The sequence below is a fragment of the Cyprinus carpio genome, chromosome B2 (assembly GCF_018340385.1).
Source record: "Cyprinus carpio isolate SPL01 chromosome B2, ASM1834038v1, whole genome shotgun sequence".
NCBI lineage: Eukaryota > Metazoa > Chordata > Actinopteri > Cypriniformes > Cyprinidae > Cyprinus > Cyprinus carpio.
Window position 1 is genome coordinate 18,913,068 of NC_056598.1, and position 21,172 is coordinate 18,934,239.

At 36.3% G+C, this 21,172-nt stretch overlaps 2 protein-coding genes across 3 annotated transcripts in view; one reads left to right on the forward strand and one right to left on the reverse strand.

The window, feature by feature from the left end:
• Nucleotides 1-234: 234 nt before the first annotated feature.
• Nucleotides 235-4,936, forward strand: LOC109113238 (von Willebrand factor C domain-containing protein 2-like). The gene is made up of 4 exons (XM_019126028.2): nucleotides 235-385; nucleotides 451-810; nucleotides 2,407-2,536; nucleotides 4,075-4,936. Exons 2-4 carry the CDS (start codon nucleotides 460-462, stop codon nucleotides 4,254-4,256), a joined length of 663 nt encoding a protein of 220 aa, XP_018981573.1. The 5' UTR covers nucleotides 235-385; nucleotides 451-459; the 3' UTR covers nucleotides 4,257-4,936.
• Nucleotides 4,937-7,309: 2,373 nt separating this feature from the next.
• The window catches only part of b4galt2 (UDP-Gal:betaGlcNAc beta 1,4- galactosyltransferase, polypeptide 2), a 99,511-nt gene continuing 85,648 nt past the window's right edge, over nucleotides 7,310-21,172 (reverse strand). For both annotated transcript variants that reach the window (XM_042718532.1, XM_042718531.1), the window contains 2 exons: nucleotides 17,210-17,314; nucleotides 7,310-10,633 (listed from right to left, as the gene is read on the reverse strand). In XM_042718532.1, coding sequence (XP_042574466.1) covers nucleotides 10,483-10,633; nucleotides 17,210-17,314 — 256 coding nt within the window. In that variant the 3' untranslated portion in view covers nucleotides 7,310-10,482. The remainder of the gene's footprint in view (nucleotides 10,634-17,209; nucleotides 17,315-21,172) is intronic.

Below are 21,172 nucleotides of genomic sequence, written 5' to 3' on the forward strand. Positions count from 1 at the left end.
AAATGCTCAAGACACACGTCCATTGCGCCTGTTGAAGCACAAATGAAGCATAAATTTGGTGTTTCTCGAACACGATGGTCTGAAAGTTATTTCCCTGTCGAATAGCAAAAAGATGGAACAATGAACAGTTGGCATATTATGGTTTTACTCTTTTTTTTTCTTTCTCAATAGACACACAAAGCCGCAATGAAAGCGAATGCCTCATAAAACTACACCCTATCAATATTCTGGAATTCGGCTGTCACGTGTAAATTGAAACATAACCCAGGAGGCGTAAGACTTTCCCTGTGCGCAACAGCCTCCAAAGCGCACCCAGTCCATTCTGACCATTAAAGGATTTTTAAACTTTATGTAGTTTAGTTAAATAGACGCGTGCAATAGCAAGTTTTTGAACATAACAGTCATTCTTGTTTATGCTGCATTTGCAAGTCTTGGTTTGGGACTGATAAGTTTTTGGTGATGGGCATGGCCGTACTCTGGGGTTCCCCGGTGAGTTTTCTTCATCTCTGCCTTACCCTGGTGATCTGCGGCCAGTGTGCTGTGGCTTTTTCGGTCGCTGGACAACAGGAGACGACCTGTGAGGCGAACGGCAGTGTTTATTATGTGGGCGAATGGTACTTTTTAGACTCGGATCATTGTACCCAGTGCGAATGTACAGCAGAAGGGTCTGCTTGCGCGCGGACCGAGTGCACATCCCTGCCTGCCGCCTGCATCCATGTCAGCCATTACCCGACAGACTGCTGCCCGAGATGCGAGAAGATCGGATGCGAGCACGGGGGAGAAGTTTACGAACTGGGCCAGCAATTTCAGGTAAAGTCCAACGTGTCTGTAAAGAGTCTACATATATCCACAGAAAGAAAGAAAGACATTTTTACATTTCTAACTGGGTTTTGGGTCTGAATGCTCTCTGGTTCTATATTTGTCGTTTTAATTGCTCTCCTAAATAACTAAAATAAAATAAATAAATGTTTTGGAAGTGGTCCCAAAAGAACAATTCAAAATATTTAGCGCCGTCACGTGGTTGATGTTCAAATGAATTACGTCTCCATTAGTGGTGAAGATTTTCTAAATTTTCGGCCAGGTTACATCTTAACGCCAGTAGGTGGCAACACGTGCTTGTGTAATGAGTGAGAGTGTCATTAAATAGTTCACTGAACCTTTTCTTTAAAACAAGGAATCAACCAAAATAGGCCTTATTATCCTTTATTGTTGTATCTTCATAAACAAGAATCTGCTGAGCAAATCAGTAGGCATGCAAATTTGGAGTCTCAACTGACTTTCGTTCATATTCAAAACAGCACTTTGTTTAGTGAAGAGGTGTTTTGGTGCAATAGGTCCAGCTCCTGGGGTCCAACTAATGAAATGCTTCTTAAAAGCTCACAAACCAATGCTGTTTGCTAATGCATTAACAAACTCTGAATAAAGAAAAGTATGCCAAAAAGAGAGTATGATTTGTTCATGAAAAAGTTTCAAAATAGCACTACAGTAATCTTTGTTCATAGGAATGGGCATTGAGTAATACAGCAAAACTAGTCTTAACTTGTCAAGTTGTTGACTGTTTATAACTTGCAATCCATGTAGATTACAATGTGAGAATTGGAGGACAATCAATTCAAATGGTTCAAACATACCATAACAAAAACTTTATCATGGTAAGCAAACAAATAAGAAAGGCTACATCAATGATACATAAAGACTTAGATTCCAATTATAGGTCGAATGTACCTTTTTGTTGAGCTGGAACAAAAGCAGCTCTTTGCTTCTGTAGCATAATTGTTTAATATGATCAAATACCTTCCATACCTTTTCATGAACATTATGCACTGTGTAAGTTAAAAGCTAATGCAGACAGATTCTTTTGTTCTGAGGTAAGGTGAAGCACAAATCTGTTGTACACTGGGGTGAAATCATAAAAGGCAATTTAATACTCTGTTTGAGGAACTGAAGAATGAAATATATCTGATGGCACAGGCTTGGAAGAAGCAGGGCTTATATGTGCTTCATTATCTCCCTGATTTGGTTATTATGGCTAATGGGGAATCCCTGAGGGGAAAATTGAAGCCTTCTGAAAGACTCCAAGGAATACACTTTGCCTGAGCTGACATCATTTTCTTCCAGTCCATTTAACCCAACCTCCAGTACTGAGCCACAGGTGGTAATGCGGCTCCTACTTAAACAGCAGTGTGGGAGTGGAATCTGATCACATTCTTCACATTGTAGGGCATTAAAACGCAGTGCTGGATTGGCACAACAACAAATGTCGGTATATACAAGCAAGCAGTTTGATAGTCCCGCTGGTCCTGTTAAAAAAAACGTTCAAAGGAATAGAGACATACACGTGTTTTTTGGTGGAATTGCATCATATGATAACCTATTGTCAGCTGATGATTTGCATTTGATTTACAGCCGTCAGCGTGTGAGCAGTGCACCTGTCACAGCGATGGCATCGCCCGCTGTCAGGTCGCAGACTGTGCCCCTCCACCATGTGTTAACCCAGTCTATCAGACAGGGAAATGCTGCCCTCAGTGCAAGGATGGTAAGTTTTTCAGAAGTGAAAAAGAACACAGTGCCATATTTGTAAGGCTTATTACACTTCTGTTTACTGTAATTGCCCAAGTCTCGACTAACACAGTATGACATTCTCAAAGCCTCAACACATAAATACAGGATACAATTGTCTTTGGTCTTCGGTAATGATTCTGTATGTAATATCTTTATATAATTCATTCAATAACAGATGGGAAGGTTCAGATGCCGGGCCATGTGCTAGGCCAGTTTCTGCACCTGAAATAAGATAACGTTCATTATGAGTTGAGCTTCTGCCATATTGTTTTCTCTGCATACTGTGAAGTATGAAGGTAATTATAGTGTTTACTGAGAGCAAAGATAAGGCAGGCATGTAGGCAGCCAAAACAAAACACATAAATCAAAGCATATACTGTACTTCACCAATGTGATAAATGGTCAGTTCCTCAAATGATGTTGCATTTTTGTCTGTGGGGGAAAATGTTAAATTAAGTTTTCTGTTAATCTAAAGTAACTTCCAAATTAAAGTAAAACCTTATCTTAAATGTTAAACACACTTAAAAAAGCAATGTGCCATTATCTACATTCCAAGGCTTCCTAATTAGTGGCGCTTGCTGATGTTTTTCAAAAGTATTTCAATTCTGCACATAACTAGCAACAGTAAGAGTATGATTTGGATTAGTAAGTATCCCCTTAGAAAGAACCTTTGCAATCAAATATTGAAATGTTGGTTCAGTGGTTCTCAACTGGGGGCCTCAGCAAACATCTAAAGGGCCACAGGATTACTTCAAATGATTGAAATTATAGTTGCATTAAAATAATCCAAATTATAGTTTATGTGGGGGCCTTCAAGTCAAAAAGGTCCCATGGCAATGTTTTCTCCAAAAATATAAGTAGTTTATTTGAAAATATTATCTCTTAAAGGTGAGGTTTGGCATTTCTGCATCTCTTGCATCACCAAATGGAACTGCAAAAACAAGGTTTTCTGGACACTGTCCCATAACCCCGCCCCAAAACTCACACTATTGGTTGAGATGGTGTTGCTATGTCTGGCTTGTCAGTATCAAAACAAAGCTTTAAAGGAATAGTTCACCCAAAAATGAACATTTTGTCATCATTTACTCACCCAACCCTGTATAAGTTTCTTTCTTATGTTGAACATAAGATATTTTGAAGAATGCTGGTAATCAAACAGTTGACCGTGGAGATTTTTTTAAGTATTATTTTTTTTAATAAGTTGACGGTGGCTATTGACGTTTTGGTGTTTCACAATTCTTCAAAATATCTTCTTTGGTGTTCAACATAAGAAAGAAACTTACACAGGTTTGGAACGACATGAGGGTGATTAAATGATGACAAAATGCTCATTTTGGTGTGAAATATTCCTTTAATAGTTTCACTGAGTTTACAACCTGTGTATTGCTTACATATAACTGTCTCGGTTTATTAGGATGGGACAGCAAAAACATTTTAACTTTGAAAAAATGTCACAGTTCACCTGTAACAGACAATGGGCCTCATTAATCATCTCTCTCTTTGTGGCTCCAGGGCCCAACTGTTACGTCAATGCCTCTAGGACCCAAGTGATCCCTGGAGGTGAGCCAGTGTGGGTCGACTCCTGTATCAAATGTCGATGTCATGACGGTCAGGATGCAGGTTACTGGGAAGGCAACCGCTTGGCAACGTGTTCCCATGTGCACAACTGCCAGCCTGACAAGGGGCTAAACTGAGAAAAGAGATCAAAAATAGGGTCATCTTTCATCCTTCTTTATACAATGGATGACAAAATTCTGCAGATATTTAAACCACACTTGCAGAAGAAAGTGTGGAGGCTATTTAGCCTACAAGCTTTGTATGATTAAAAAACTGTTATTATTCTTCTTATATTAACTAAGCATTTAACACCCATTTGTTAAAGTACAATGACTTACTAAGGGATATCCCCTAATAAAAAAGACATTAGAGCTTAGTACTGAGACACCTTTTTGGACATGTGAGCATATTAACATCTACAGTACATTGGGCACTTTGTAGTGAACACTTGCACCTGCAAATGCAATGATCATCCGCTAAACTACATTTTTTATTGGTGTTTTTACATGATTTGAAGTAGCATGTGTTTATATTATTTTCCGCTTTATAAGCCTGAAAACCAAAGTATTGAGAATGCAAGACTTACATTACTGCCATGCAGGCATGGAAACAGCTAATGTAGCATGAAATACAAACAAACCTATCATAAATGAATCATGTACTGTTTAAATAAAGCAGGCACATTTTTGCTTGATTTCTGTTCTGACACCTCATTTTAAAAGCTGTGGTAATATTGCTGTTTTTTATTTTTTTTCGAGGACTGTATTTGCGGCACTGACAATGTACTCAAATATAAATAAACCACAAGTGAACTATGTGTCTTGTCTTATTGTCCCATATATGAAGTTTGTGTTGTTATCTCTACTAGTTTATTGCAACATCTGTCACATAAAAAACAACTTTTTGAGAGACAGATTGAGTTTCCTGCACAAGCCTGACAGTTTAGAGATAAGATGTTCCCTTTCCAATAAGCTGCCATGTCCCTGAGCAGTGATTTGGACTGGTGCTGGTAAAAGATGGGTGTTTAAATAATCAGGTGTAAATATGAGATTTATTACTTTGTTTTTCTGATCTGTTTAGCCTCATAAATTACTTCTTATAGATTCCATATTCCATACACACAACAACAACATTATAACATGGCATTTTACATTCGTTTCAACCCAGAAACTCAGCATGTAAAGAGTACCCCATCATCAGATTCTTGTAGCATCAGATTTATTGATTGTATACAAAAAGTATGTTTGATATGACATAATGCATTCTATATAAGATATAGTATTTTGACATTCAATGTACAAAAAACCTTGATAGAGACAGTAAGTTATTAAAAATGTGCCCCAGGCATGAAGACCTGAGGCCGTCAGTAGTTTCTTAAGCAAGTCATTGTGTAGGTGTGGAATACTTGCCCACTTCTGTTCTCTCTCACATTAATAAGCATCGAGCACAGATGGAATTCTTTTCCAGAGAAAGACTGAGGGCAAAAAGGGTGATGGAGGAGAGAGGGTGAGCTTTACGTACACAAGTCTGTGTGTGCGAGCTTTCAGGATGGGAGGGCTTGCTGACCCAAGAGTGATATAAAAGAACAGCATCAAAATAAAAAGCATATTCATTTGTGGCACCGATGTGATACTGCAAACTATAAAGCGAGAGTTGCTGAAGAATGGCATCCTGACCTCAAGGATTGCATTTGTGCTTTGCAAGGTTGGTAATGAGAGTTGTGCGAGCTTTACTTGATTGCACTGTTAGCAGAAGAAATATGAGTAACTTTGGAATGGAACAATCAGATGATCTAAATGTATACACTTTTATAAACTGCAATGAAACATTTCTAATATCAAAATCCATTCAAAACACTAAAGAATAATGCAATTCTGTATCTACACTGTAGAATATAAGCAGCTTTTTTGCCATTGGGGCAAAAATAAGATTGAATAATTGATTGTATCACCAGACTAACTTAAAAAATTGAGATTTTATAATTTTCCTCACTAATAAGAACCATATCTACAGATTTCACACCATCCAAATACATGGCCTTACAAGAAACCCTTAAAGGTGTACTCAGTAAATTCATACGTAATTATATATATGTAAATAATTCATATGTAAATATTTTTTGATCAAATACTGTAAAAACAGTATTATTGTGAAATATTATTAAAATAACTTTTCTATTTTTAACAATGTATAACACGAATGTATTCCTGTGATGTCAAAGCTACATTTTCAGCAGCCATTATGCCAATCTTCAGAGTCATGTGATCCTTCAGAAATCATTCTAATATGCTGGATATTTTTGAGGAAACATTGACACAGGATTCATTAATAGACAGAAAGTTCAAAAGTTTGGTGTTTATTTGAAAGTTAAATAAATCTATTTACTGTCACTTTTGATCACTTAAATGCATCTTTGATAAATAAAAGTATAATTTCCTTAAGAAAAAAAAAACCTTTGAATGTTATAAAGATACTGAATAATTTAAATGGGTCATATGACATTGCTAAAAAGAACATTATTTTGTGTATTTGGTGTAATGCAATGTGTTTATGCGGTTTAAAGTAAAAACAAAAAACAAAAAAACCCATCATTTTCCACATACTGTACATTATTGTTGCTCCTCTATGCCCCGCCAATAAAAAAACCTATAAAACCCATTACAAACGAGGCATATGTTGCATCCAGTGGGGACATACTTACTGATTATAATGACTTATACAGTCTTTTTATGCATTGCGTTGTGTATCATGCCGCATAAACATAAAACCATGCCTGCATTTGTGATCGGAGAAACAACAAGCGCTACTCTACAGTGCTCAAAACTCGCGTTTGAATCATCAGTGGAAAATTCTTTAAATAAGAAATTGTACTTACAGGCTGTAAGCCAGAAGAAGAAGAGTGTTCTTTTTCATCAAGAGGTAGCTAAATGTGATATTTTGATTTGTGGTTAGGGGGATTTTTGCTTTTTTTTTTTGTTCTTGGTGAAGTAATCCGTAAAATGCGCTGCACACATCTGAATATTTGGGTTGAACTGTTCTGGAAGCCTTCTTTCTTTGCGTGAGCATTTGGGCGGTGTTATGCAAATCTTCCCACAGAGTGATGTAGACATGTGGGGGCGTGTTTAAAATAGGCATTTTAGGAGGGCGTGGGCAAGTCCTAACTTTTATAAAGAATATCACTTTGGGTTTAAGACTTTAGTCTTTGCAACTTTAGGGATCTTATCAATGCACGAACAGCTTGTAACATTCCAAAGAGAAAGGAAAACTTGAAATCGCATCATATGACCCCTTTAAGTCATTTTGTGAAAAAAATTGTCTTGCCAGCATAAATCTGCCATGTTAGTGCAACCAACAAAAAGGACTGAGTACACCTTTAAATCAATATAAAACAAATATTTTTCAGAAGAATGGCTACACATTATACACTATCATGCTGTATCAAGCCTGACAGATTACATGCAACAATGTGCGTGAGGCCTTCAATTTGTTGGACTTAGTTCTGCTCTGTATACACCACATGGACTGCATTTTTCATTTTGAAAAAAATTAAGATAATGTAAATGCGCTCTGCAACATTGTTTCTTCTTCAGTTTAAAAAGCGTTTTGATACATGAGCTCAAACAGGAAGCAATCTAATTTACTCCAACAGAAACAGATTTCTATTTCATTCGCCAAGACATTACAGGACGAGCATAATGTCTTTTTAATAAGGATATTGGCTTGAAATCTCATTCGTGTTGAAGGTTTAGGATTCACTGCATTCTACAGCACTGTTTCTCAGCATTTGAAATGCAGGTCACAGCTAGAGTAAATATTATTGAATATGATCTATGAATAGTTCTGAATAGTGTGCACAGATGGATGTCAACTTTTAAGGCTATTAACCCATGAAAAATCAAAGGGCTTGAGGCAAAATTGTGTCAGGTAAGTATTAACAGTTATTTCGCTTGATGGCCAATGTACAAATACCGCATGGCAGAAGAGATGCACTTGTAACTGACAGGTAGTCGTACCCATGAGACAGAGGTGATGAAATACTTAAGAAGGAAACAATGTTAGTGACACAGCGACTGTTTGGGTCAGCAGTTAAGACAACATAATTGCACACACAGAAATGAAATGGGTTGGTGAGGCTAAAATGAAAGGCATGAGGAGAAAGTGTATTTTTAAAAGGACAGGGAGAATGGCTGGGCTCTCATTAATGACTTCCTCTGTGCTGGGCTGAAAGAATCGTTGATAGCACAAAAGCATCCGCACAGAGCAGAAAAGCTGATAAGAGAGAAAAAAAAGAGCTCGAACTCTCCTCACATTTACCCCTAATAATACATCTGAAGGCATCAGCTTGGTGTTTTCAGGTAGTAAAATAATAGGTGAAGAAGGAATAAGCAACGGTAAAACAACTTTAAAAGGCTTGCAAAGTATTGTAAAGAAAAGCAGTTCAATACAGTTCTTCAGATCTTTTTGGAAGAGGTGAATACAGGGTCCAAAATTAACATTTGCCAAACACCAAATGCAAGTGAAAATCAACATAACATTATGATGAAATATGCAAACCAGATAAATCTTATATTCATCTATGTTTTTGTTTTTATCTGTTAAGTTTTTTGTCCTCTGTTCCAAAGTGTGGGGTTGGTAAGATTGTTTAGTGGTTTTGAAAGAAGTCTTTAATGCTGCACTTATCTATAAATACATTAAAAAACATATTACAATTTAAAATAACTTTCTTTTTTCTATTTTAATTTGTTTGTAATTTATTCCTGTAATAAGATTTTCAGTAGCCATTACTCTTTAGTGTCATATGATGCTTCAGAAATCATTCTAATATGCTGTTTTGGCACTCAAGAAACATTTCTCATTGTTACCAATATTCGAAGAGCATTTATTGGAAATTGAAACTATAACAATCTAAAAGCTTTACTGTAAGTATTCATTGACCAAAAGTTAAAGTTATTAATGTCTTTAAAAATACATCTTACTGACCCCAAACTTTTGAAGGGTAGTGTATGAATATTATTCACATTAAGCTATCAAAACAAAAACATGAAGGAACAGAATTATGGGTCTCCATGTTTTTGACAGTTTTATAGCACAGTTAAGGATGATGACAGCTAATAATAATTAAATTTTTCACAGAAAGAAAAACATTCTTATAAAAAATGCCAAAATTGATTATTGGCCTGTAAAAAATAATTACAGTACAGTCTGTAAATTTCCTCCAATAACTGGAATTGGAAGTTGTGGCAATGCATTGAGTTTGGACTCTGGGTGAATATATATATTTTTATATATATTGGACATATCAGAGAATCATTTAAATAACACCTCCAAAGATGATCATCAAAAGAAGCGCGAAACTCTAAAACTGAATGACATGGGCATTATTTGATCAAAGCACCCATCGCTAACTTCATCCTTCAAGTTTTTAAAAAAGCCTTGATATATGACAGATCTGTATATGAATCTTTGAGGCAAATGAAAGTAAACAAAGAAAGAGTGGCTCGTAGCACAGTCAGTTTTGAGCAGGTGGTGATAGATACAGGGGTTTGATCATCAGTAACTTCTACAGAAGCTCCTCTATCTCTCAGCGAAAGTTCTTGCCGTTTCTCCAGGCATCTACTCGGCAGCCAGAGGATATGCTGCGGCAATCCACTTGTACCATATTGACTGACAGTCATGTGCTTGTAGGACTAGTCCAGTTCCAGTCTAATCACATCACATAGTTGTCCTCCAAGTTCCCATGAAGACATCCCAACAAGGGTTTCATCCCCAGAAATGCTGAGAAGTGTTTTCATGGTTGACAAAAGTCCCAAGAGATGATGCAAAATAAAAGAGAGCGCAAGATAGAGACACAATCCAAAAGAGCCAACTTCAATTAACCTCACATGATCAACCAACATCTGAGATACGAAAGAAGAGATTTGAACACTGCAAGCATCGCAGGTACAAAGACACATTCGCTTTTGAAATGTACAGTATGTTCTGACTGATTTACATCAAGTGACCAGGCTGTTCTTCGCAGATCAACGTCACTTACCAAAACCAGAACGCAACAATCCTCCCGTTAAGGGGCTAAACGCTTGAACTGATCCTCAAGGTCTGATCAAAACAGCCACTGGAGTATGATGATGATATTTCCGTCCCTCCAGACACTGTGTACATCTCGATCTGAATCAGGATATGAATCTACAGTACATCGTTGGATCCACATCAAGCTTCCATGTATTCCTGAGAACTAACCTGTTCAGCATATCACTGCTGTATCATAGGAAGGTGACCCTGGGCAGAGTTTGTGTGTGTGTGTGTGTGTTTGTGTGCTGAACTTTAAGAAGATCATGGTATCCTGGGTCCAGGACCGGTAGCTCTCTATCCTTTGAGGGGTCTGGGTGGAGGCTTGCCGATCTCTACGGAAATGTTGGTGTAGAGCGGATATTTCTTCACAGACACCACTCTGTAGATCAGCGAGCTGATCCCATCTTTCCTCATGGTGTTCTTGGTGTTCTGGATCTTACTGAACCTGGAGAAAGAAGAAGAAATACAAGAAGTATTAGCTGTGCCATGGTTTTCAGAAACACAAAAGGACTCAAAGTGGACTTGATGAATCTTCTCATACATCTATTTAAAGACAGTAAAGACTTCAAAAAGCACAAAAGCAGTGCAAATTAACCCCAAATGTTGTCTATACTGTACATCTAACGCACAATATTCCAAAACTTTCAGACGAGAAGAAGTCACAAATTTTACTTTTAAGGGAGCAAAAGCTTGTCAGTGGTGCACTACCCTCAAAGAGACATTTCTGTACCTTATTAACCCCTCAAAGGTTCATGGAAGTACCTTAAGGGTACATGTAGTATTACTACTCTATGGTACTAATATGTAACTTTTTGAGGAAGATGAGGTGCAAAGTTGAACCTTTAAGGGTACTGGCCCAGTTACAAGCTGTTGTAGCCCTGAAGGTACCATTTTTGCACTTTTTTTCTGACTGCAAAAATCCTGATGGACTAATAATCTTCACCTTCTTAATCTGCACTGTCTCAGAACTAAATGCCATGACCTGCACAGAATGTGCGATGATTGAGTTGAAATCTGCAGATGAAGGTTATCAGTTAAAAGCATTACCTTTGGGTCTATTCATAACACAGAATTAGAATTTGGCTTCAAGAGACTTGGGATATAGCAGAATGAGCCACAGAATAATTTGTTGGTGCTTTTCTACTGCTTTTTGACAGTCCGTGTCCATTGGAAAAAAAATTATGTAAAGGAAAAAATAACAACATACAGATTTGGAACAAGTTTTGGGTGGAGTATTACCTCGGCAAGGTTCAAGTCTCTAGCCAAATGTTTGTTGTAAATGTTTTACCGCTCAATTGTTAGAATGCATACGTCTAAGTCACTAGCAAATGACAATGCCAAATCAATTGAAGTATCATGATATGGATCACTTACATACATACAGAAACATACCAGTGTCAACCAGCAGGGGGTGAAATAACATTTGTAAAGGTGCACAGAGCATCATTCTCACAAAGGAAAAAAACAAATGGTCCTCACAAAAGATTTCCTCTGTATCAAAACACTTTTGTTATATAATAAGATTTTTTACACTATATTATGCTGTGGCCACTGGAAGATAAGAGAAAAAGAGACACGGGCATATCAGAATCCCAATGGTTTATCAATACAATGAAAGGTTCTTTAAATTTAATGAGCTCAGCTAGAAAAACAAAATACCGGAGTATTCAGGAGCTCTGCTTCCCCAGCAGTGTTTTATATTACATCTTAACCACTCATCTCTTAAGACACTTACTGTAAAATTACATACATTTTAACTTTTCAGCCTTAACCAAAGAAGAATTGTACTAAGAAATAGCACATGTACTTTGAAAAATGCCACAAAAGTAGGAAAGGGAGTTCATGTTGTCCGTTTACGGGTAGCTTGATTTATGCCACGCTATCAACTTCCATATCAATGTAGGTACCACGAAAGCTATTACGGAGTCTGCAGATAATGATTTATGTACACTGCTTGAAAGAAATTAAAGTATTTGATATGGCTCACACTGAACTAGAATTAATATTCATGTGGACCGGTGTGTAGCAGCATGAAGGAAGGTTGATGACTAGAAGCCTGGTTTCTCCGGCAAGTATAACATCTCATTATGGAGGCTGATGCTCTTCTGCGGAGTGACCAAACAAAGATGGTTGTGGCAGTAACAGAGCTGAGGAGAGGGCAACCATTCATCAAGTCGAACAACTCTTCTTTTTAGGGTGCGCTTGGAGAACGCAGCCACTTACTCTTCACAGTCACACTGCATCTACATGCATGTCTAAAAAAACAAATGCCCTAAACCTGTGTGACAGGAAAATAAAACAAAACAACACTTAGAGCACCAGGAACTTGAAGTTACCAAAGCTTAAATGGTGCAGGAAGTACAGGTCCTTCTCAAAAAATTAGCATATTGTGAAAAAGTTCATTATTTTCCATAATGTAATGATAAAAATTAAACTTTCATATATTTTAGATTCATTGCACACCAACTGAAATATTTCAGGTCTTTTATTGTTTTAATACTGATGATTTTGGCATACAGCTCATGAAAACCCAAAATTCCTATCTCAAAAAATTAGCATATTTCATCCGACCAATAAAAGAAAAGTGTTTTTAATACAAAAAAAGTCAACCTTCAAATAATTATGTTCAGTTATGCACTCAATACTTGGTCGGGAATCCTTTTGCAGAAATGACTGCTTCAATGCGGCGTGGCATGGAGGCAATCAGCCTGTGGCACTGCTGAGGTGTTATGGAGGCCCAGGATGCTTCGATAGCGGCCTTAAGCTGATCCAGAGTGTTGGGTCTTGCGTCTCTCAACTTTCTCTTCACAATATCCCACAGATTCTCTATGGGGTTCAGGTCAGGAGAGTTGGCAGGCCAATTGAGCACAGTAATACCATGGTCAGTAAACCATTTACCAGTGGTTTTGGCACTGTGAGCAGGTGCCAGGTCGTGCTGAAAAACGAAATCTTCATCTCCATAAAGCTTTTCAGCAGATGGAAGCATGAAGTGCTCCAAAATCTCCTGATAGCTAGCTGCATTGACCCTGCCCTTGATAAAACACAGTGGACCAACACCAGCAGGTGACATGGCACCCCAGACCATCACTGACTGTGGGTACTTGACACTGGACTTCAGGCATTTTGGCATTTCCTTCTCCCCAGTCTTCCTCCAGACTCTGGCACCTTGATTTCCGAATGACATGCAAAATTTGCTTTCATCCGAAAAAAAAGTACTTTGGACCACTGAGCAACAGTCCAGTGCTGCTTCTCTGTAGCCCAGGTCAGGCGCTTCTGCCGCTGTTTCTGGTTCAAAAGCACACGCCTGTGCACGGTGGCTCTGGATGTTTCTACTCCAGACTCAGTCCACTGCTTCCGCAGGTCCCCCAAGGTCTGGAATCGGTCCTTCTCCACAATCTTCCTCAGGGTCCGGTCACCTCTTCTCGTTGTGCAGCGTTTTTTGCCAAACTTTTTCCTTCCCACAGACTTCCCACTGAGGTGCCTTGATACAGCACTCTTGGAACAGCCTATTCATTCAGAAATTTCTTTCTGTGTCTTACCCTCTCGCTTGAGGGTGTCAATGATGGCCTTCTGGACAGCAGTCAGGTCGGCAGTATTACCCATGATTGCGGTTTTGAGTAATGAACCAGGGTGGGAGTTTTTAAAAGCCTCAGGAATCTTTTGCAGGTGTTTAGAGTTAATTAGTTGATTCAGATGATTAGGTTAATAGCTCGTTTAGAGAACCTTTTCATGATATGCTAATTTTTTGAGATAGGAATTTTGGGTTTTCATGAGCTGTATGCCAAAATCATCAGTATTAAAACAATAAAAGACCTGAAATATTTCAGTTGGTGTGCAATGAATCTAAAATATATGAAAGTTTAATTTTTATCATTACATTATGGAAAACTAATGAACTTTTTCACAATATGCTAATTTTTTGAGAAGGACCTGTATTAGCTGCCCAACGCAAAAAAAAAAAAAAAAACATAAATTGTTGTTCAAATGTTTTAGGTCAGTATTTGTTTCAAGAAATAATACTTTTATTCATCAAGGATCACAAAATAAGAAACACAAAATAAGTCATGTTTGAAAGTGCTATAGAAATAAATGCCAGTGATCCACAGCATTCCCCAAAATCAGCTTTCTTCATCAAATTTCCAGCTCGGTTTTTAGAGACAGTCATGTTTAAGACTAAACCTTTTGTCACGTACAGACGAGGCATCTTAGAATAATCCCCACAAGCCTCTAATGGAGGCAATAAAATCTAGAGAGGAAGGGATCATACTCTAAATGACTTCCCATTATTCCCGTTATGGTGCTATCAATTATAAATCAGATGCCCAGATGAGTTGTGACTCTGCCACCTACACTGATGCGTGTCTGGGTGGGTTATATCAGCCCTGGCAGAGTCAGGGAGTGTTTCAGAGGATGCCGTAGAGATCCATCAGTCTCTGACCACACTTCCTGATATATTGATTGTCATCGAGCCACAGTGACTGCCCACGTCTGCATCAGTCTGTGGATGTTCATCATCATACGGCTGGCTCACTCGGTTAGCAGCACACTTACAGTAAATGGGGCACTAAAGTAAAGCTTTTTCTGACTTACATATTTATTTTAGTGCTGTCAAATTGATTAATAGCGATTAATCACATCCAAAATAAAAGTTTGTGCTTACTTAATACAGTATATGTGTGCGTACTGTGTATATATAGACACTACCAGTCAAACGTTTTTGGACAGCAAGATTTCTCTTCTGCTCAACAAGCCTTCATTTATTTGACCTAAAATACAGCAAAAGCAATAATATTGTGAAATATTTTTACTATAATGTAATAAAATTATGTAATTTATTGCTTTGATTTCAAAGCTGAATTTTAGCATCATTACTCCAGTCACATGATCCTTCAGAAATCATTCAAATATTTTGATTTACTGTTTTTTTTTTTTTGTTATTATTATGTTGAAAATAGCTGAATATATATATATATATATATATATATATATATATATATATATATATATATATATATATATATATATATTAGGTTTTTTTGATGAATAGAAAGTTCAGAAGAACAGCATTCATCTGAAATAGAAATATTTTGTAACATTCTAAATGTCTTTATCATCACTTTTGATCAATTAAATAAAATTATTAATTTCTATAACTTCATAATAAATATATAACGATTGGTATAGTGTATAATGTTACAAAAGCTTTTTATTTCAGATAAGAGCTGATCTTTGGATCTTTATATTCATCAAAGAATCCTAAAAAAAATGTACACAACTGTTTTAAATATTGGTAATAATTATAAATGTTTATTGAACAGCAATCAGCATATCAGAATGATATTTTTAGCATTGTCATCACAGGAATAAATTAAATTTTAAAATATATTCAAATAGAAAGAAGTTATTTTAAACAGTAAAAATTGCAAGAAAAAAAACAGGCTTAGTGAGCAGAGGAGAATTATTTAAGAAACATTAAAAATCTTACTGTCCAAAACTTTTGACTGGTAGTGTACGTATATAAATACACATACATTCATGTATATATTTAAGAAATATCACATATATTATGTAAACACAAGGTTTTATTTAGGATGCGATTAATCACCATTTATCAGTTTGACAGCTCTAATTTTATTTTTTTTATTTTTTTATTGAGTATATAACATTAGGAGCCCTGGGTCACTGAACATTTATTTAAAAGATATATATATATAATTATAATTATTAAATATTTAATAAAAAAATTATTCATTCTGTAAGTATATAACCTTCACTGCACCTTTAGCCTGCTTATTCCTCCAAGGTTTTCTTAGAGGAGCTAATTGAAAAGCATTTCAAATGTTTCAGCAAACGATAAAGTGCACATTTTCCGGTCTGATGCTTGTACCAAAGGTGGATCTCAGCGACAGACTCTGCATCATTTTTCCCGTTTGAGACAGAACACAAACAAACGACTTGTCTGTGACAACAGACCCGCTTTAGCGTGACATGTTTCAATTCGTTAACTTCAGCACAGTCTCCTCATTCATTTCTACCCAGCGCTCTTCTGTCCTCTCCAGCAAAAATGAGTTTAGCATGCGCTCGTGGCTCTCGGGGTGGGCTACGCTCATTACTTCAATTGTCTGAGCCACTTGCAGGAAAAAGACAAAAAGAACGAGGAAGAGCAGGACATAAATAGAGAGACAGTAAGTGAGTGAATAAGAAAGAGATCAAGGGAAAAAAAGAATGAGAATGAAACTGAGCAAAAGCAAATAAATCACTGACTCTTATCTTTGCACAGTTAGAGCTGAGTGAAACCTCCTACCAGAGAAAAGACCAATCCTAACTTTTAATGGCATTTCTTTTGCTTCTGTATCGCCATTTCGCTCAGAGCTCTCCCAAGATTGACAAGCACCAAGAAAGAGTGGACCAACCTGCAACTGAGGGAATGGTTTTGCAATTAGTTGCTCTGCTGTGAAGCTTTTCTACCTGGGAACGATCCGTCCACGGATGGGCTTATCGACTCATTGATTGGGTTATTTTACACCCGGTGACATCTGAGCTATGCATTAAGAACCTCTGCCAGCTGGCATAAACACATGCAATCATATTTATGAGGCTGAGTGCATCTTAAAAAAGATGAAACTTTCTTAAAGCCACAGATAATTAAGTGACAAAAGCTGGACAAAGCTGTCAGTTCCTGTTTTTCCTTATTTGGTCTATTTCCTGTCCTTGTTTAGTCTGATTATGAATTGATTTCCTCATTATCCTGCCTTTATAAGCCTAGTCCTTCGGTTCAGTTTTGTCGGGTCTATCAGTTCCATACGTGTGTCTTCCTCCTATGTTCCATGTTGGATTTACCCGTGTTGGATTAATAAAGACTCTCTCGATTATCCTCGGCTCCGTGTTCCTTCCAGCACAGTAGTGTGACAGCAGCAAACTAGCAATAATACTGGCTGAATTATTAAACAGTTACATAGTAATAGTTAATTTTTCTGTTGATGAAAATATTTCTAGAAATATTCTAAGAACAGGGTCTTACCTCTGGGGGTTTGGCTCATTGTGCTTGTCTCTCTCATGCTTGATCATCCTGTAGCGGCCGATTCTCACGTCGGGCCGAGACACTTTCATCCCATTTAGTGTGATTCTGAGAACAATAGAGAAAACTTATGGTTAGCGTGTATGAGGTTTCATATCAACTGACTATCAACATCGTCTTCTCTAATGATTATCATAGTTATGGTCCAGAGAAGAGAGGGCATCACCCAGCTCAAATTACAAACACTTTGTACTTATTTATTTGTGTGTGCACATTCCCATACTTTTAAAGTATGTTTCGAATCTGATGCAGATCTTGCATACAGCACTACATCCACCAAGCACAACAGTGAAACAATCTATCCAACCCCATATTAAATTACAGTGCACATAATATAATATCATAATATAATATAATATAATATAATATAATATAATATAATATAATATAATATAATATAATATAATATGATATAATATAATATAATATAATATAATATAATATAATATAATATATGCAACACAATTTTTTTTATTATTATTGTTGTTGTGAACTTTTGTAATAATAATTTAGTAATGATGATAATAATAACAACAACTACAATAATAATAATAATAACAATAATAATAAACAAGTATTATTATTATTATGGCCTTTTTAATATTAATTGAGAATTGTTAATAATAATAATTGTTTTATTTTCATTATTATTGCTTTTTAAATACAAGCATATATTTTCATCAATAGCATCCCTTAATTAAAATTTTATAAAAAAAAAAATATTATTATTATTAACATTGTTGTTGTTCATTTCATTATTATTTATTATTATTATTATTGTGAACTTTTAAATAATAATTTAGAAATGTTGATAATAATAATAATAATAAACTATTTATTATTATTATTATTATTATTATTATTAAAATGTCTTCTAAGACACCTGTGTATTGCTGTTCTGCATACCTTACTCCTTTAACAAACCACGTTTTGCTATTTTATCTAATTTTTTTACCATTATACTTAGTATATGCATAGTAGTATATGCATATTCAGACACATCTTTTTTCAAAAGATCATTTAGTTCCTATTCCTAATCGAAGTAAATAGTAGTTGACATAACTATCAGTGACTTTTGGGCTTTCACTAATTAACAAACAATGAACTTCAAGCAGCTACAGCTATTCAAAGACTCGTTAACCCACACGAATACCAGAAAATGTCAAATGAGCAGGGAACAAGGCAGAATGAAAAAAACCCCCACCAAAACAAAACAAAAGTCAGTAGCTGAGAACTGTGTCGGCAGTTTGCTTAAGAGAGCAGCCAGACCAGGCAGCTCCACACACACCCAGCCTGGAGTACAATCCTATTTGTTTGAGTAACTACAGCTTAGAGCGACTCACGATTGCTTGAACAATCCAACCATTCTAATCTCCCTGCTTGGCTCCAGGTCTTGGCATTAGTGCAAATCTTATGTTTGTCATGTGAGCATCGTGTTGTTCGAGCTCTGAGCCTCACGCTGTATTTCCGAGGAACAACGCCTTTCTTAAGTAGTAAGTATTTGATTAGATGAAAATCCTTCTGAGGAGAAAAAGGGCATGCCTGTGTTTGTGTGGGCTCTTATGATTTATTTAATATTTTATAGACCTTATCCTAATAATACAAGAGCAAGGCCTTTGTCATAAATAATGCAGCATGGAGAATTGAAGGTAATCTCTGGGAATTCTTGACCCAGAAAGCAAAAGGAGATTTCAGAGGGCATGAGATTATATTAAGAGAAAAGACAACGTAAACAATGGACAACACACAAGAGAGTGGATTTATAAATGTCACTGAGGATGAAACTGTATGCATGACAGTGACCATATTTACATACACATTTATTTAGTAATTTTTGACTAGTTCATTCTAAATATTAAATCAACAAGATGGCACATTAAGGACAATACAAAGTACCTTACCTTTAAAAAAAGGACTATTTAGAGTGAAGGTACTTTGATATATACTACATTACACTGTAATTTTTGTCCCCTAAGTTGTAAATAAAAGATTAAAGGAGTATGTTTTCTTTTTGTTAATTTACTAGCAATGTCTGAGTGAAAATAGTTTTGAAGTAAATCCTACACCAAAAGTTTTCATTGTAATAAATGATTATCATATTTATATATTCCATGGAATTCATATGATATCACTACTGATGTATTAACATGCTAAATAACCAAATAAACATATTTTACCCATTCAGATTGTAATTACAGTGTGTTTGAAGGTAATTGCTGTGATTCTATTGGCAATACACTCATAGTCCCGCCCCCAAAGTCATGTATTTGTTAGAGCGAATGCTGCTCATACATTTTTCGTAATCATTTTTTTTGTCTTGCCGTACATTAGAAAATATAAACAGTTTGTTGGCAAACAATTTCTCATGCTTTTATTACTTCTCATGTTTTTCATGCTTTAAACACAATTCTAGCTAAACTTCTTGAGGTCCAAGCAAAAATGATTCAAAAATAAATTTTATTCAAGGTGTTGAAAAAACAATTGAAAATAAGTATTCTAAAGGCCCATTCACAGCAAGAACGATAACTATGAAGATAACAATCACACCACAACTATAACAATGAAGGCAAAGAGAAATGATATCACTGGAATCACTTTCAAAATATTTATTTTTCCAGCTGATGAATGATAAAAACACAGACAGCCAATCAGAATCAATCCTGCTGTAACAAGCTAGAGAATTTAAAGCGGCAGACAAGCACACACTTTGAATAAATGGACGATATCGTCCGCTGGTGTGGACACTAATATAGTTATCTTTACAGTTATAATTTTTGCTGTAAGTGGGTCTTAAAGGGACAGTTCACCCAAAAAATGAAAATTTGATGTTTATCTGCTTTCCCCCAGTGCATCCAAGATGTAGGTGACTTTGTTTCTTCAGTAGGACACAAACAAAGATTTTTAACTCAAACCGTTGCAGTCTGTTAGTCATATAATGGAAATGAATGGGAATCACGGCTTTGAGAGTCAAAAAAACATACACAAACAAAACCAAATTAAACACTGCGGCTCATGATGAGACATTGATGTGTAAAGACACAAAACGATCGGTCTGTGCAAGAAACTGAACAGTATTTATATTGTTTTTTTTTAACCTCTGATTCACTGCAATGTCCGAACTGCACGTGACGCGTCTTCTTCTTGTTGTTGCTTTACGGTGGATCGCAGACTTATAAGTGCATTACTACCACCTATCTCTCAAATGGACCATTGACACTCCTAATTGAGATTGTAGATAGAGTGTCAATGGTCCATTTGAGAGATAGGTGGCAGTAATGCACTTATAAGTCTGTGATCCACCATAAAGCAAGAAGAAGAAGATGCGTCACGCACCGACTGTTGAGAATGTGCTCAGGACAGTTCGGACATTGCAGTGAATCAGAGGTAAAAAAAAAACCAATATAAATACTGTTCAGTTTCTTGCACAGACTGATCACTTTGTGTTTTTACACATCAATGTATCGGCACGAGCCGCAGGGTTTAATTTGGTTTTGTTTGTGTATGTTTTTTTGACTCTCAATGCCGTGATTCCCATTCACTTCTATTATATGACTGACAGACTGCAACGGTTTGAGTTAAAAATCTTTGTTTGTGCTCTACTGAAGAAACAAAGACACCTACATCTTGGATGCCTGGGGGTAAGCAGATGATCAAATTTTCATTTTTGGGTGAACTGTCCCTTTAAGAATGTTCTGAAAACAGGTTTTAGATATTATTTAGATATTTCACTGGACAACAAGTACAATAAAAGATATTTGAGTTAAGATATTTTACAGTACAAAAATACCGATTATGAAAACTGTATTTTGCAGTGTAACAACCTTGCCTTATTGAGAAATTCCTCATTTCTGGGTGTGAGGTTGATTTTAATCAAGCTATTTTTTAGCTCTTCTGCTCTGATTCGAG

Excerpts from the sequence above, each read along its gene's own strand:
- LOC109113238 (XM_019126028.2), top strand. The coding sequence starts at position 460 with ATGGGCATGGCCGTACTCTGGGGTTCCCCGGTGAGTTTTCTTCATCTC. Across the intron at positions 811-2,406 it reads AACTGGGCCAGCAATTTCAG|CCGTCAGCGTGTGAGCAGTG; the intron begins GTAAAGTCCAAC and ends TTTGATTTACAG. Across the intron at positions 2,537-4,074 it reads CTGCCCTCAGTGCAAGGATG|GGCCCAACTGTTACGTCAAT; the intron begins GTAAGTTTTTCA and ends TTGTGGCTCCAG.